Genomic DNA, 15,158 nt, shown 5'->3' with positions numbered 1-15,158 from the left:
GGTACAGCAAATATCATCTATGGATGAACAGCAGTCCTTGGTCATGTGATGTCACAGCTTGTTATTTATATTCCTGGTCACGTGATGTCACACAGGTGCACAGCTTGATATATCCCTTGTCAAGTGACGTCACACAGGTGCATGGCTCGTTATACCGCTGGTCATGTGATGTCACACAGGTGCACATCTTGTTATACCCCTGTTCATGTTATTTCACACAAGTGCACAGGTCGTTATATCAATGGTCATGTGATGTCACACAGGTGTACGGCTCATTTTATCCCTGGTCATGTGATCTCACACAGGTGCACGGCTTGTTATATCCCTGGTCATGTGATGTCACACAGATGCACATCTTGTTATACCCCTGTTCATGTGATGTCACACAGGTGCACAGGTCATTATATCAATGGTCATGTGATGTCACACAGGTGCACGGCTTGTTATATCCCTGGTCATGTGATGTCACACAGGTGCACGGCTCATTTTATCCCTGGTCATGTGATGTCACACAGGAGCACGGCTCATTTTATCCCTGGTCATGTGATGTCACACAGGTGCAAAACATCACATGACAGTGGACCAGTGTTTATCCACAGGAAGTAAATAATGAAGCTTCCTGAGAAGTGATGTCACAATAGGGAAGGGAGGGGGGGGGGTGCATGAAGTACGGGGTGACATAGTCAAAAGCTGTTCCGGTGCAGTGCTCTGGGGGTGTATCCAATGCACCAACATCCTCATGTACACATATGTATAGGCCTTGTATGGCAATGCAAGAAGAGCCAAATCCCTCTGGCACAAAGCACTAGTTCTGTCCTGACCACAGTATCATGTATATATAAGCAACGGACTTGGTCATTTAAAATTTAACTTTTACTTAATCACTTTAAAAACACTTAATGCAGTAAATAAACATAAAAGAAACGAGCACTCTTACCAGGTGGAGCCTTGGGTTGCAGGATGGATATCCTAGAGAGACCTAAAGGGGGAATAGTTTCTCTCCCTATATAGTCGGTTGTCCCTATGGCCCCAGTTGCTCCCGTCCTGACAAGGACAGTACCCAAGTCGTCCCTAGACCGGTGTACTATTATGCCCTAAAAGGTATAGCCGATAAAAGTGTGCTCCCCGTCCCTCCCTACCCTACGCGTTTCATCACCGTTCACGGTGAGTCATCAGGGGGATTCGTGAGGACTGACCAAGAGGTTCAGGAGGGGGAGAAAATAACATTCAAGTCTGGGGTTCCAGGAATCCTGGAAACAGGTCACACGCAGGCCTTCCTGTCCACCTTCGTTGAGTGGTATACCTTGGCTAGTGAGCTCACTAGCCAAGGTATACCACTCAACGAAGGTGGACAGGAAGGCCTGCGTGTGACCTGTTTCCAGGATTCCTGGAACCCCAGACTTGAATGTTATTTTCTCCCCCTCCTGAACCTCTTGGTCAGTCCTCACGAATCCCCCTGATGACTCACCGTGAACGGTGATGAAACGCGTAGGGTAGGGAGGGACGGGGAGCACACTTTTATCGGCTATACGTTTTAGGGCATAATAGTGCACCGGTCTAGGGACGACTTGGGTACTGTCCTTGTCAGGACGGGAGCAACTGGGGCCATAGGGACAACCGACTATATAGGGAGAGAAACTATTCCCCCTTTAGGTCTCTCTAGGATATCCATCCTGCAACCCAAGGCTCCACCTGGTAAGAGTGCTCGTTTCTTTTATGTTTATTTACTGCATTAAGTGTTTTTAAAGTGATTAAGTAAAAGTTAAATTTTAAATGACCAAGTCCGTTGCTTATATATACTTGTATGGCAATGCCAGCAGTTTAAAGGCAGTGAGTGCGGTGGCAGGCTCCCTTTAAAACTATGAATATATAGGATCTGCACAATTCCCTAAAAATAGCAATACTGACAATGATTTCTAAGAATTCCTGCAGCAGAAATAGGGAACAGATCGGTCACAGCGGCGGCTGTCCGCAGGAGAGAATACTACACGTTCATTGCTTCTCTTCCCCCCCGGTAGCAGAGCCGCTCTATGAATGCAAATAGATGCGAATGAACCAGAGGAAGATAATGAGCGGAGGTGATTTGGCAATTTACCAATCACGCAGAACTCATTGTTCTTTAATGATCACTGCAGCACTGAATAAAGCCTCCGAAATAAAACAATGCGAGTGTATTATCTGTGGTGTAACAGTACAAAGCAGCGCGGCGGAGAGACGCTACATCATGGCCGCAAGAAAGATGAAGGCGCCACTTACTGTTCTTCTTATACATGAGGATTTCGAAGGAGTTCATCTCGTAATTCTCAAACGTCTGCCTGACTTTCTCTATGGTCTCTTTGTCCGTCAACTCCCCATACATAAAACTGAAAAAAAAAAGTAACATGTAAGATGCAACATATATATTGTTTACTAACAAATAGCATCTTTCAATTTTGGTGTATTCCTCCCATTCCATTAACCATCATTCCTTTGTGTCAGTTGTTAGTAGCTGCAGGACTGTGTAATATGGATTCATTTTACATGTACTGCTATAGGGGCAGCGACATCACTTGGGGAAACAACTTGTATATCGGCAGAATCCAATCACTGGCTGCTGCCGATGTTCATTACTCCTCCTAACAGCATGGGAAGAGCAGGATAACGTATCCGACTGTATGTACATATAATAGTATATATCCTGAGTCCGCCAGACAGCGGAGGGCGAACAACACGATATGAAACTAGCCTAAGCTGAACATTGGGTCCTCTATGATGTCTATATGATATCTAAGATACCATACTTGAGATAGTTGAGATCCATAAAGGGGTATTCCCGTCTGGGTGTTCATATTTTATTTATTTTATCTGCCATATATATATATATATTTTCAATTGCATGTTATTAAAAATATTTACCTGTGTAAAGGAAATGTCCCATAAATGTATCCATATTGCTCATTAGAAACAAGATAGTTGTCCTTGGATATGGCCACCCTCGCACACTGGCAGAGATGGCCATGTGTGCTCTTAAGCCCTGCCTGACCACCTAAAGCATTCAGTAACATAGGATGGCTGGGGGAAATGCAGTAACTCCCTATTATTTTATATTTAAAATTTGATTTTTTTTGTGCAATCACCCCAGCAAAGGTGGTTGTATCCAAGGACAGCTCTATCTATTTCTAAGGGCCAACATGGCTATAGTCATATTGTATTTGCACAGGTACATTTTTTCTTTAATAACTTGAAATTGAAGTAATGTATGTATATGTCAGATGAATTAAATTTTAATGGCACAGATGGGAATATCCCTTTAAGTCTTGATATTTTGGCCATGATTAAAGACCAAAGTGGAGGAAATCTGATAGCTGCCTTTTAGTTATAGAGATAGACATGCGGGCAGCGAGTTCTTAGGATGTTATAGTATATAATATGTTATTACTTACCTGCATGTGCTGCTTTTTTGCATAACTTCTGCCCGGTGATATCCTGATAACTTGCAGAACCCGTCATTGCTGTAGACTATCGGCCAGTCCACTATCTGGGCATTACCCAAGACAAAGTTAGTCTCTGTTCCAATAAAAAAAGAATATTTAACTGGTATAACTATGGCGTCCGGGATGCAGTAGGTATTGTTTAACCCCTTCTGATCTATAAACCTAAGGAGCACTGACATCACTGTATGTATATATATATATATATATATATATATATATATATATATATATATATATGTGTGTGTGTGTGTGCATAATAGACAGACAAGATCTATATTATTTTCACCTGATTTTCCTGAACCCTGAAACCACCATTAGGTGGCGTTCACAAGATGACTGCATACTGTTTCTACTTCAGCCCTTTAGAACCCATTTTTGCCATCCAGAAGACATAACATTTTGAGTAATTTGTCGACAGAATCCTATGAAATGTACATTGTGATTCCTCCTCCCACTTGTTTTAGATCTCTGTAGTTTCTGTTATTTGCACTTGCATTTGTCCTTGTCTACACTAGTATTACCTGCGCCATCACCAGGGTATGCATGTTCATCCTGGGACATGATCTGTCTCCTAATTTGGAAGCACATATATGCCCAGGGATGTGAAACAGGTAAAAAACGATGTTTATTTTGTTTTAATAAACTGCAGAACGTTACGTTATATGATTACATTTTATTAACATAAATCCTGGTTTACCTTCAGTTCAAACAGTTCAAATACATCAGGTGTAAAGTCCTCGATTCTCTTGGAATCCATGATCACTTGTTTGATACTCATCTGTTATGTAAAGTCCTTTGTTTTAATTTAATTGGTTGATTGAAATAACTAGTTACACTGAATCCTTTTACATAAGCTTTTATACTATGTATCTATCTCCGCCTATACTGCTATGGGGGAGATTTATCGCTGCTTCTATGGAAGTTTCTGGTGCAGCAGCACTGAAATAATCCCAAATTCTTGCGCACTGTAAGAATTTGGGATTATTATCACAATGTGGGCGAGGAGAGGGGGCGTGAAGGGGAGTGGCCACCGGTGGGGAGGGCGGGCACGGGCCATTCCTGTGCACAGGCCTATTGGTGTATCCGCCTGGACACGGATTTGTGGCATTTATCATACGCTGGTGCAAGAGTGCTGGCATGTGATACGTTCCCCATATGGTCAATTTTCTGATCTCCCCCTGGTCTATAACATGCTGCCTGCAGATAGGACACTATGTACAATCTGCTCAGCTCCTCCTGCTCTATAACATGCTGCCTGCAGATAGGACACTGTGTACAATCTGCTCCGCTCCTCCTGCTCTATAACATGCTGCTTGCAGATAGGACACTATGTACAATCTGCTCAGCCCTTTCTGCTCTATAACCTACTGCCTGCAGATAGGACACTATGTACAATGTGCTCAGCTCCTCCTGCTCTATAACATGCTGCCTGCAGATAGGACACTATGTACAATGTGCTCAGCTCCTCCTGCTCTATAACATGCTGCCTGCAGATAGGACACTATGTACAATCTGCTCAGCTCCTCCTGCTCTATAACATGCTGCCTGTAGATAGGACACTATGTACAATCTGCTCAGCTCCTCCTGCTCTATAACTTGCTGCCAGCAGATAGGACACTATGTACAATCTGCTCAGCTCCTCCTGTTCTATAATATGCTGCCTGCAAATAGGGCACTATGTACAATCTGCTCAGTTCCTCCTGCTCTATAACATGCTGCCTGCAGATAGGACACTATGTACAATCTGCTCAGCCCCTCCTGCTCTATAACATGCTGCCTGCAGATAGGACACTATGTACAATCTGCTCAGCTCCTCCTGCTCTATACCATGCTGCCTGCAGATAGGACACTATGTACAATCTGCTCAGCCTCTCCTGCTCTATAACATGCTGCCTGCAGATAGGACTCTATGTAGAATGTGCTTAGCTCCTTTTACATGACATTGTTTATTTTAAAAAATGCATATACTTGTCCATAGATGACATGTAGTACTGCAACTCAGCTCTATACAATTTAATGTAGATGAGATGCAATACCAGACAAAATCTCAGGACAAGTGTGGCGCTGTGTCAGGATGAAGGCAGCTGTGGTGTTGTCCCTAGTTTACCCCTTCCCAGGACCTGTCCCCTTCCTCTCAGTTGACAAAGTCAGAAAACACGACCCTGCGCCTGATCAATGAGAAGATCTCACACTCCAGGAATTGGCTCCGCTCCAGGCCAGAGATACGGATCAGTTTTACTTTAATGGATGGGAATCTTTTATGCAGAAGACGGCTCTGACCCGGCTCTTGTTTAGAAAAATCCAAAGCTTCTTAAGGGATTAAGGTGCTACAACATTACGGGTCTCACGGGTCTAATCTACTTGTGGATGGTAATCCCAAAAAACCTTGCTGGAAAGATCGTCTTAAGGAACAGAAAAGTAATCACTCAGCCTAATACCAGAGTCCTGTTATGTGCACCTTCGGCATTAACTTATCGATTGACCAACGTCCTCTTAAAGCGGTAGTGTTAAAGGGAACCTATCAGCAGATTTTTCCCCATTTTACTAGCAGCGATGAAATGTCCTTTCTAGAATTCCCTCTTTTATGTGAAATCTTATCCGGTTACCTGTAAAAAATCTCATCCTAAGTAAAGTAAAAATGAGCAGAAAAGAGTCGTATTGTGCCTGAGATGAGTCAAGTTTAGAGGTTGCAGGGGGAGCGGCCTTATAACCAATACTTTGTTTCATTTTAAAGGTAAGGATCTCATCCTTCAGACTGCATCAGGCGTGTGTTTCTGTGATCTACAGATCCGGAGATACAGGCAGTTGAAGAAAAAGGTGGGAACTACTACCGTATGTATTTCCGGATTCTGTAGATCACAGAACCACAAGCCCGTGGGGCCTGAATGATGAGATTCTTATCTTTACTATAACACGATAAACATGTTTCTAAGTTTCTATAGAACCGTAGAGAGGGCTGCATGTAGTCTCCCTTCAACCTCTTAATTTGACTCATCATGGGCAAAATATGACCCTTCTTTTCTCATTTTCACAAGATTTTAATGTACATTTTTTATAAGTCAACGGGTGAGATTTCACATAAAAGATGGAATTCTAGAAAGGACATGTCCTCCCCTACCTGACGGGGCTTCTAGTTTAATGCAGAAAATCTGATGACAGGTTCCCAGATTTATGGAGTTTTCCCACGAAACAAGTTAGGCCCTATCCACAGGATAAGGCCTAATTTGCTGATTGGTGGGGGTGTTAGTGATGAGTCCCCCACAGATCACGAGAACGAGGGGTTTGATGGGATCCCAGGTACCTACGTCGGATCCCTCGTTGCTCCCCGACATTAATGGAGCATTAATGGTACATGACCGCTCATCTCTATGGAGCTGACAGTGATTGCCATGATCTGTAGATCACAGAACCTCACACCTGATGCAGTCTGAATGATGAGATTCTTATCTTTAAAAATCAAACAAAGAACCAGTTATAAAGTCACTCCCCATGCAGCATCTAAACTTGACTCATTTCAGGCACAATATGACTCTTTTCTGCTCATTTTTACTTGACTTAGGATGAATGGAGCAGAACAGTTGTAGTGCTCCATTAATGTCAGGGAGCGATGAGGGGTCTGTCGGCGGTACCTGGGACCTCATTAGACCCCTCGTTTTTGTGATTTGTGGGGGTCTCATCACTGAGACACCCACCGATCCTGTGTATAGGGCATAACTTGTTTAGTGGGAAAACCCCTTTAAGTCAATAGTGGATAGGTCACTGATAGCTGGGGTCATTGGGAGTCATCCTGGATGACTCTGTAACAGGGGGGTGATAATATTTGTCTAGTATATAGTGTATATATATATATATATATACAGTATATAGTATTATATGATAACTGTCTGATTATATTATTTAAAGTAAAGTTGTCTTACAGGAATCTAGTTCTAAGTAGATACTAATGAGATTATGGCCCAAATGTTATTGGATCCATAGTAAAGGATAATCAGATTACATCCCTCCTCTGGTAAGAGGATGGACGGTAAGAGGATCGCCCAAAGGGTGTCAAGAGAGTGTTGGATTGAAAGGTCCAAACTGGGAACGGTCAGAACATAGAGCTCCTCCCAATATTATAATGTGAATAAGATTTTCATATTTTTAACTATTATAGTCAGTGTGAGTCAAAAATGTACAAGTCTTATAGATTGTGTCCCCCATGATTTACACTGCGGCTCTGATCTCATTGGAGGTCGCTGTGTCCATAGCTGGTTATCAAGATATAATATACAGTATAATATACAGACGTAGATAACATATAGACAGATATCTATCCATACATGGTTATTACATAATCATAGTCTTGCTACAATTTCATATAAATTGGAAATGTGCAAAGTCTCCATAGGGCATCCATGTATACCTCTGGATTCATACGTATAAATCCGACACAAATGACAAAATTATTGACTTAAAGGGGGTTTCCAGGCTAAAAAATATTGATGCATATTGGGTGGGGGGACCAATAACAAACACCCTCATAGATCAGCTGATAAAAAATGAATGAACCGGGAAGACAACAGCGCCATTCGCTGTGTGGTGGTTGAACTAGGTCACTGCAGCTTGGCTCTCATCCAAATAAATGAGAACTGACCTGCAGTAACATATGCTGACCACTACAAAGAGAATGGAGCTGTCTGCGTCCTGATACATCTTCTGATACATCTGCTTAGAACTGGTGATCTGTATTGGGGTTGTCAGTGCTGGGCCTCCACCAAGCTGATATGAACAGCCTATTCTATAAATAGGCGATCGATTTATTTGGTCTGAAAAATCCCTTTAAGACTTAAGAGAATTTTTTTGTAACATTTTTATTTCACATGTGATAACACAATACCATAAAACACCGTACCCCAGACAAGCCCCCAACATATTTTGTAGAACTCTTATAAACATATCTTGCCCAAGGCTGACATGCATCACATAGTCTATACATGATCTATACATGAAACATAGAAAACACGTGTACAAACATGATTATAGAACTACAATCGGAGGACTGGGTCACCTGTACATACATAATGGAGGCGCAAGTGAACCTATTCAGCAGAGATCTCAACCCAATCCCGGGTGACCCGTTATCTACTGTCGGGAAAAGTTCACATAGCAAAAAGTTTTCCAAAAAGTTATTGTGAATATCCTTAATTTGCCATCTTCTACCCAGATCTTGGGAAGCAGAGGTAAGTGCCCCACTAAGAACAAGGTGTATGATAGCAGAAAATCCTTATAACGCTGTGTCTTCACCGGAAATTTGGAAAATTAAGAAACACTTAAAGGAAATTCTTATCTTTTCTGCGAGGTAATGTGTGGCAACTACATTTGGTGATCTTTGTGCCCTGCATTGAGGTCCATTTGGCCATATGATCTGATATGTGACCGGCCGATTCACACAAAATCAATACTCAAGAGCATCTAAGCTCATAGTCTTAAAGAGAATAGACACGTAGACATGGGCAGCCAATTCTCCCTGATTTGTGTTTTAAACTGTATCGACTTCCTCAAGCTGCCAATACAGTTTAAAGGAAATCAACCATTTGTTTTCATGCATTATGAAGCAAACATACCTTGAGAATGCTGTAGTGACACTGATGCAGAAACATATCTTGTTTAATCCCTGAACTGAGTGGTTTTACTGAAAAAACAATTATAAAATTATGATAATGAGGCTCTGTCGCTCCTGTGGCTGCCCCAGCGCTTCTCCCTTTTACCCTAATTATGCACTGCACCTGCCTTGTCCTGCCCATCATAAGCTGAGGATACATCATCACTGTGTTGTCCCTGACAGGAAGTAGTAAATCAATCGCTGCACCATCCCCCAGCTGCTGTGTATCATAGTATCATAGTCATAGTATATAAGGCTGGAAGGAGACGCAAGTCCATCAAGTCCAACCTTCAAGAATTAAATAAATGTTTTATCCCCATAACCCATGATATTTTTTCTCTCCAGAAAGTCATCCAGGCCTCTCTTGAACATGTACATAGAGTCGGCCATAACAACCTCCTGCGGCAGAGAGTTCCATAGTCTCACTGCTGAGTCATCCATCTCAGGTTGATTAGTCATGTCTGGACAGTTCGGGCAGCTCTTTTATGCATGGAACACAGTCTGCACCCAGCTTTCCCAAGGTTCCCTGAGTTTTATAATTGTTCTTTTTAGCAAAAACACTTGGTTTAGTGGTTAAACAAGATATGTTTCTGCATTAGCGTAGCTTCAGCTTTCTCAAGGTATGTTTGGTTCACAATGCATAAAAACAAATGGTAGATTTTATTTAAGGTAATGGCGGAGCAGGGAGCAATAGACTCCATGGGGGAAAGTTATGAGGACTTCTACACAAATAGCAATTACTAGTGAATCGGCAGTAATTGTAAATATTTGCCCCTTCACGCCACGTGAGCGTGGAGGGATATGAAGGGGGGTCTGAAACTCGCAGTACTCGCTTGAGCCTGCAAAATTTATTTTGTAGGTTATGGCACAATTGTATGACTTGTATGTAGCACATCCCTACACTACAGGTAGGTACAAAACACTAGTACCGGATGGGCCCACCAGAGTACCAGAGGATCCTCCGGTGGGCCCAGGCTCAAACCAAGTAATGGAGCCTAGAGGATCAGGAGAAGACAACCCAATGTGGAGTCTAAATCCATGGAGCTAGGTGGAAGCAGACCCCAGAATACATATAAATGGAGGGCTTCACCTTGCATATAATCTGAAGAAAAGATAAAAATTTCCCTTATAGCGTCTCTTTAATGCACACAACACAGTGTTAGGAAGTGGACGTTCACTATAACTTTATGTAGTCAATGAGGTCATTGATATTTTGGTGACGTAATAAGTTGTGGATGTAAAGGTGATGGATCTATACTTTATGTATCCTTAGCGGGCGGATCTATAAGGTAAGGATCTATAGGGACTTGGTTTGATCTGCTGTTGAATAGACTGCACTCATTGGCTACGACACAGGGCTGGACATAGATGCTTGGTTAGGACATATATAGAGAGGTATGGATTCTACACACTCAAGTTCTATGCCAAAATTTGTTATTTTACAAGACCTTCTCCATAGCACATTGTATCCCGAGGCGGAGGAGGAAGCGTACAGTAGCTATGATGGACTGTGTGCTATGCAGGATATTAACCCTTTATCATCCAAAAAGTATGTAAATTAACAAAAGTTGGTACAGAACAAATACGGCACCAGGGATGGATTTGGGGGGGGGTTAAGCTTTAATGGAACACATTGTCACTGTATTTGTAGCACCATTGTACCTGTCTGTCTATGAGATAATGTCCAGACTGAAAGTTAAAGAAAAAGAAAACAAGTTAAATGCATGTGATAATGTAAAAAGAATTTTGGGTCAATTATATAAAAATATGAAAAATTAGTAAGAGAATTTAGGTCCTGTTCACACTGGCATCGAAACATCTACTATGCATGACGGATATGAGTGGTAATGATGGAATAGTTAGGATGATGCATAGGACAGTATTAGGCTACATTCACACTAACGTATGGAGGACGTATATACGGCCGATATACGTCCTCCATAGACGTCAATGGGCGCACGGAGCCCTATGGGAGCGGTACGGTGCAGCACACGTGCGGCACCGTACTGCTCCGTACCCGGAAAAAGATAGGACCTGTCCTATTTTTTGCCGTAATACGGCGCCGTGCGCCATAACTTCCTATGGAGAGGGGCGGGGGTGAGCTGCGCTCACCTCCTCCTCCTCTCCCCGTACACTGCCGTTGCCCGCTACGGTACGGGCGGGCGGGCAACGGCAGGGTGAATATAGCCTTAGTGTGTACTACTGACCACCAAAGATCAATGGAAACCTGAAGGTCAGAATGTGAACAGAACCAGATCAGAACCTGGGTGCCCGAACCAACACAATACAGCAGGGAATGTAGTGTCTATGTCTTGATGTATCATGTCACACCTTAGGAATCACTCGATATGGAGAAATATTATGAAACCTTTCCAAAGACCACTCTTTGAGATGACCGCCCCTTATATAGAGCAGGTTTTTCTAGAAGTGCTTGGTTTACTATGTTATGATTCCACCACTTACTGATCATGTGGTACCTTGGATACAACCTTCTTTATCTCCAAAATGAAAGGTTTATGGTCCAAATTTTATAACCCCACCATTTATATTATGGAAAACCTTATTGATATATGAGAACAGTATAAGCTGGAAATACCCTACGTTTACACAACTGAATGTAACCACCAATTTTTATACCTTTGGAACCTCTAGGCACCGTATGCCTTGTGGTTTACACCCAATCCCAACAAGAAACACACATCAAATGCCATCTAAGATTCTATGTTAGAACCTCAACCTACATTGTACAGATCATGTGTATACAAATAATGGCTGTAGACTACAGCGCCAGTTCCCAAACCTGTATGGACCCTGAGCGGGAGATGCCCTTTCCCACATAGCACCCATAGAGGTAGAATAGATGTACAGGTGGTCCCCTACTTAAGAACACTCGACTTACAGACAACCGCTAGTAACAAAGGGACCTCTGGATGTTGGTAATTTATTGTACTTTAGTCCTAGGCTACAATAATCAGCTGTAACAGTTATCACAGGCGTCTGTAATGAAGCTTTATTGTTACTCCTGATTCTTATGACAACCCAACATTTTTAAAATCCAATTGTCACAGAGACCAAAAAAGTTCTGGCTGGGGTTACAATGATAAAGTATACAGTTCCGACTTACATACAAATTCAACTTAAGAACAAACCTACAGAACCTATCTTGTATGTAACCCGGGGACTGCCTGTAATGTAAGAAAAGATTTTACCATTTATCCCATGTTTTATAGGACAGACATTTTTTGGTTATTATGACCACGTATATTGGACACCTTCTGGTGATATTCATTTGGGGTAATTTATCTTTACAATTTGCCTTTGACTTTGTCGTCTGTTTAATTCCATTTTTGTTTTATCGGAATTCATCATGTTTTTGCGTTTTTCTCAAAAAGTTTTTTTTTTTGGTGCACATGTCCCTCTAAGGAGCAATTGTTCTTGATAAATTTGGTAATGGTTTTTGTCCTATTTCTACGCCGGAGGGTGACTGGAGTGATTTTGACCCAAAACATGTGCCTAAAACAAAATTTGCGCAAATCATGAATTTAGTTCAGTACTGTAAAAACTAGTAAATAATGCAGGGTCTATTTTAAAGTAACTTTGCACTGTCCTGTGTTCATTTGGCGCAATGAAAAGTCGCAAAACAGCATTTGTACCACAACTGCGCCAAAATAACGCAAAACACAGACAAAAAACTCAATGATAAACCCCCCTCCCTCCTTGTGTTTCCTTTGTGGTGAAAATGAGACTCCATTCATTCATTCATTCTCTAATTTACTGTTATTAACAAAAAATACAGCATTTCACTGATATAAATCCAACCTGTCTCTATCAGCCCTGGTGTTTACATTTTGGTTGTCCCTGGATCCGACCATAAACTCCTGACTATGGTCGGACTCCTCTTATGAATAGTTTCTCTAAAGCAGGCAGAGGGCAGGAGACAGACAACTCTGCATTGTACAGACAAGGCTAACTCTACAAACTACAGACACTGGCACTTCCAATAGGCAAGCAGCATGCAGAGATCTGCTTTACAAATTACACACAAGATAAGGTCATGATCCGAAGGGAGGGGAAGGCATAGCAGTGCTGATTCTGTGTGTTATATGTAAGATGGCAGAGCTGAGTGTGTCATTGGGGGTCATTTACTAAGGGCCTGATTCGCGTTTTCCCGATGTGTTACCCGAATATTTCCGACTTGCGCCGATTTCCCCTGAATTGCCCCGGGATTTTGGCGCACGCGATCGGATTTTGGCGCATCGGCGCCGGCATGCACGCGACGGAAATCGGGGAGCATGGCCGAACGAAAACCCGACGGATTCGGAAAAACCACCGCATTTTAAAAAAAAAAATGTGTCGCGGAGCTTGCACTTACCTTCACTCAGCCCGGCTTGATGTATTCCAACTGCCTTAATAAATCCCGGCCGGACCCGAATCCAGCGCAGAGAATGCGCCACTGGATCGCGAATGGACCGGGTAAGTAAATCTGCCCCATTGTGTCTAATATCCATTTCATGGACGCTGATCTGTATCATTGCCCTTTTTCTATGTATCAGAGACCAGTAGAGTGTTCAGAAGCTAAAGAAAAGCGTATATAAACCTTGGATCTTGTAATCTCAGCACATTGTCAGCACACAGCATCTCATAGCACAGAGGGATCATGAAGAGCAGGTTCCGCTTTTCTTTTAGCTTCTAATGCCTTTGATTTTACAAGAAAAGTTTTTAAAATTATGAGCCTGAGGGACTCCGGATTCAATTGACAGCTATTAAATCAACTTTTAAAATTGTGCTAATGATCCAGAAGGGGTTTGGGGGCACTACCAAATTAACTTGGTGCTGCAGTTTCACAGGCCATTACACTGTCTCTCCTTCGCCCCTGTGGCTTCCTCAGTACTTTCCTCCTTGTTCAGCCTGCCGAAATCTCTTTGCAGTAGCGAGTTTCAGCACACAGTGGGATGGGTAAAATGTACAGTGTAAAAGCCTGAGCATGGGCGGAGGGCTCTGGTAACATGCCTGACTCATTAGCATAATGTAAAAAGCTGATTTTAGATGACAGGAGGTCATGGATAACACAAATAGGAAGATTACCACAGTCACTGTGCCTATGAGTAAGTGGTACCAGTACCCTGGGCCACTGTGAAGAGAGTTGGGCAGCATGGTGGCTCAGTGGTTAGCACTACAGTCTTGCAGCGCTGGGGACCTGGGTTCAAGTCCCAGGGTCAACATCGGCAAAAACTTTGTAATGTTCTCTTGCATGGGTTTCCCCCGGGTCCTCCAGTTTCCTCCCGCACTCCAAAACATACTGGTAAGTTGATTAGATTGTGAGCCCCATTGAGGACGGGGTCTAATTTGGCAAGCTCTGTGCAGCGCTGCGTAATCTGTGTGCATTATATAAATAAAGAATTATTATTATTACGAGAGTAGGCACTAGAAAATCCCTTTAAAAGGATTGTCTTATCACAGGTTTGTTTTAATCTGTATCATCTTCAGTTTTTCAACATGGCCTTTAACATGGTAATGTACATCCCGCAGGATTGAATGTCATCACAAAAAAAAAATGAAATGAAAGAATCTACAGAAGAAGAGAATGTTCCGAGTTCTGCTCATCTCTACGGCTAACCACCTAGACATTGTACGAATATCTTTTCATCCCCTGAACACTGTCTTCCTCAGTGTGAGGACTCTGCATTTTGGGAGAAAAGTGAAGACTCGTCATTTTGCTGGTTCTGCGGCAGAGGATAAGGTTGGGTCTTGATGTTCCCCGCTCTGCATTGTACGGTTTGGCGGTGAATACCGTATCCCTTCTTATCTAAGTATATCATTAGACAGCGGAGTCCTGTTGGCAGATCTCCAGTGCTTTATAGCCGCCGTGTTAAAAGTCATGATGAAATATTTTACATGGGAAAAAAAAAAAGATAAAACCCTCGAAAGTGTCAGCTTTCTCGTTAATTTTAAGCTTTGGGTTTTTGTTGCTGGTGATTATAAAACGGCTCCGAATTCTAGGTGAAGGTATTGTACCGTGACGAATTCTCTAAGAGCAAAATTGT

General features: G+C 42.4%; 1 protein-coding gene across 8 annotated transcripts in view; it reads right to left on the bottom strand.

The window, feature by feature from the left end:
- Nucleotides 1-15,158, bottom strand: part of KCNH1 (potassium voltage-gated channel subfamily H member 1) — a 250,984-nt gene that overhangs the window by 187,494 nt on the left and 48,332 nt on the right. For 7 of the 8 annotated variants that reach the window (XM_072140190.1, XM_072140192.1, XM_072140194.1 and 4 more), the window contains 3 exons: nucleotides 10,777-10,803; nucleotides 3,423-3,546; nucleotides 2,257-2,363 (listed from right to left, as the gene is read on the bottom strand). In XM_072140190.1, coding sequence (XP_071996291.1) covers nucleotides 2,257-2,363; nucleotides 3,423-3,445 — 130 coding nt within the window. In that variant the 5' untranslated portion in view covers nucleotides 3,446-3,546; nucleotides 10,777-10,803. The remainder of the gene's footprint in view (nucleotides 1-2,256; nucleotides 2,364-3,422; nucleotides 3,547-10,776; nucleotides 10,804-15,158) is intronic. The other variant, XM_072140189.1, reaches the window with a different exon arrangement.

This window comes from Engystomops pustulosus, chromosome 3 (genome assembly GCF_040894005.1).
Source record: "Engystomops pustulosus chromosome 3, aEngPut4.maternal, whole genome shotgun sequence".
Classification (NCBI taxonomy): domain Eukaryota; kingdom Metazoa; phylum Chordata; class Amphibia; order Anura; family Leptodactylidae; genus Engystomops; species Engystomops pustulosus.
The sequence above is the reverse complement of the archived record's forward strand: the minus strand, read 5'-3'. Positions and strand labels throughout refer to the sequence as shown.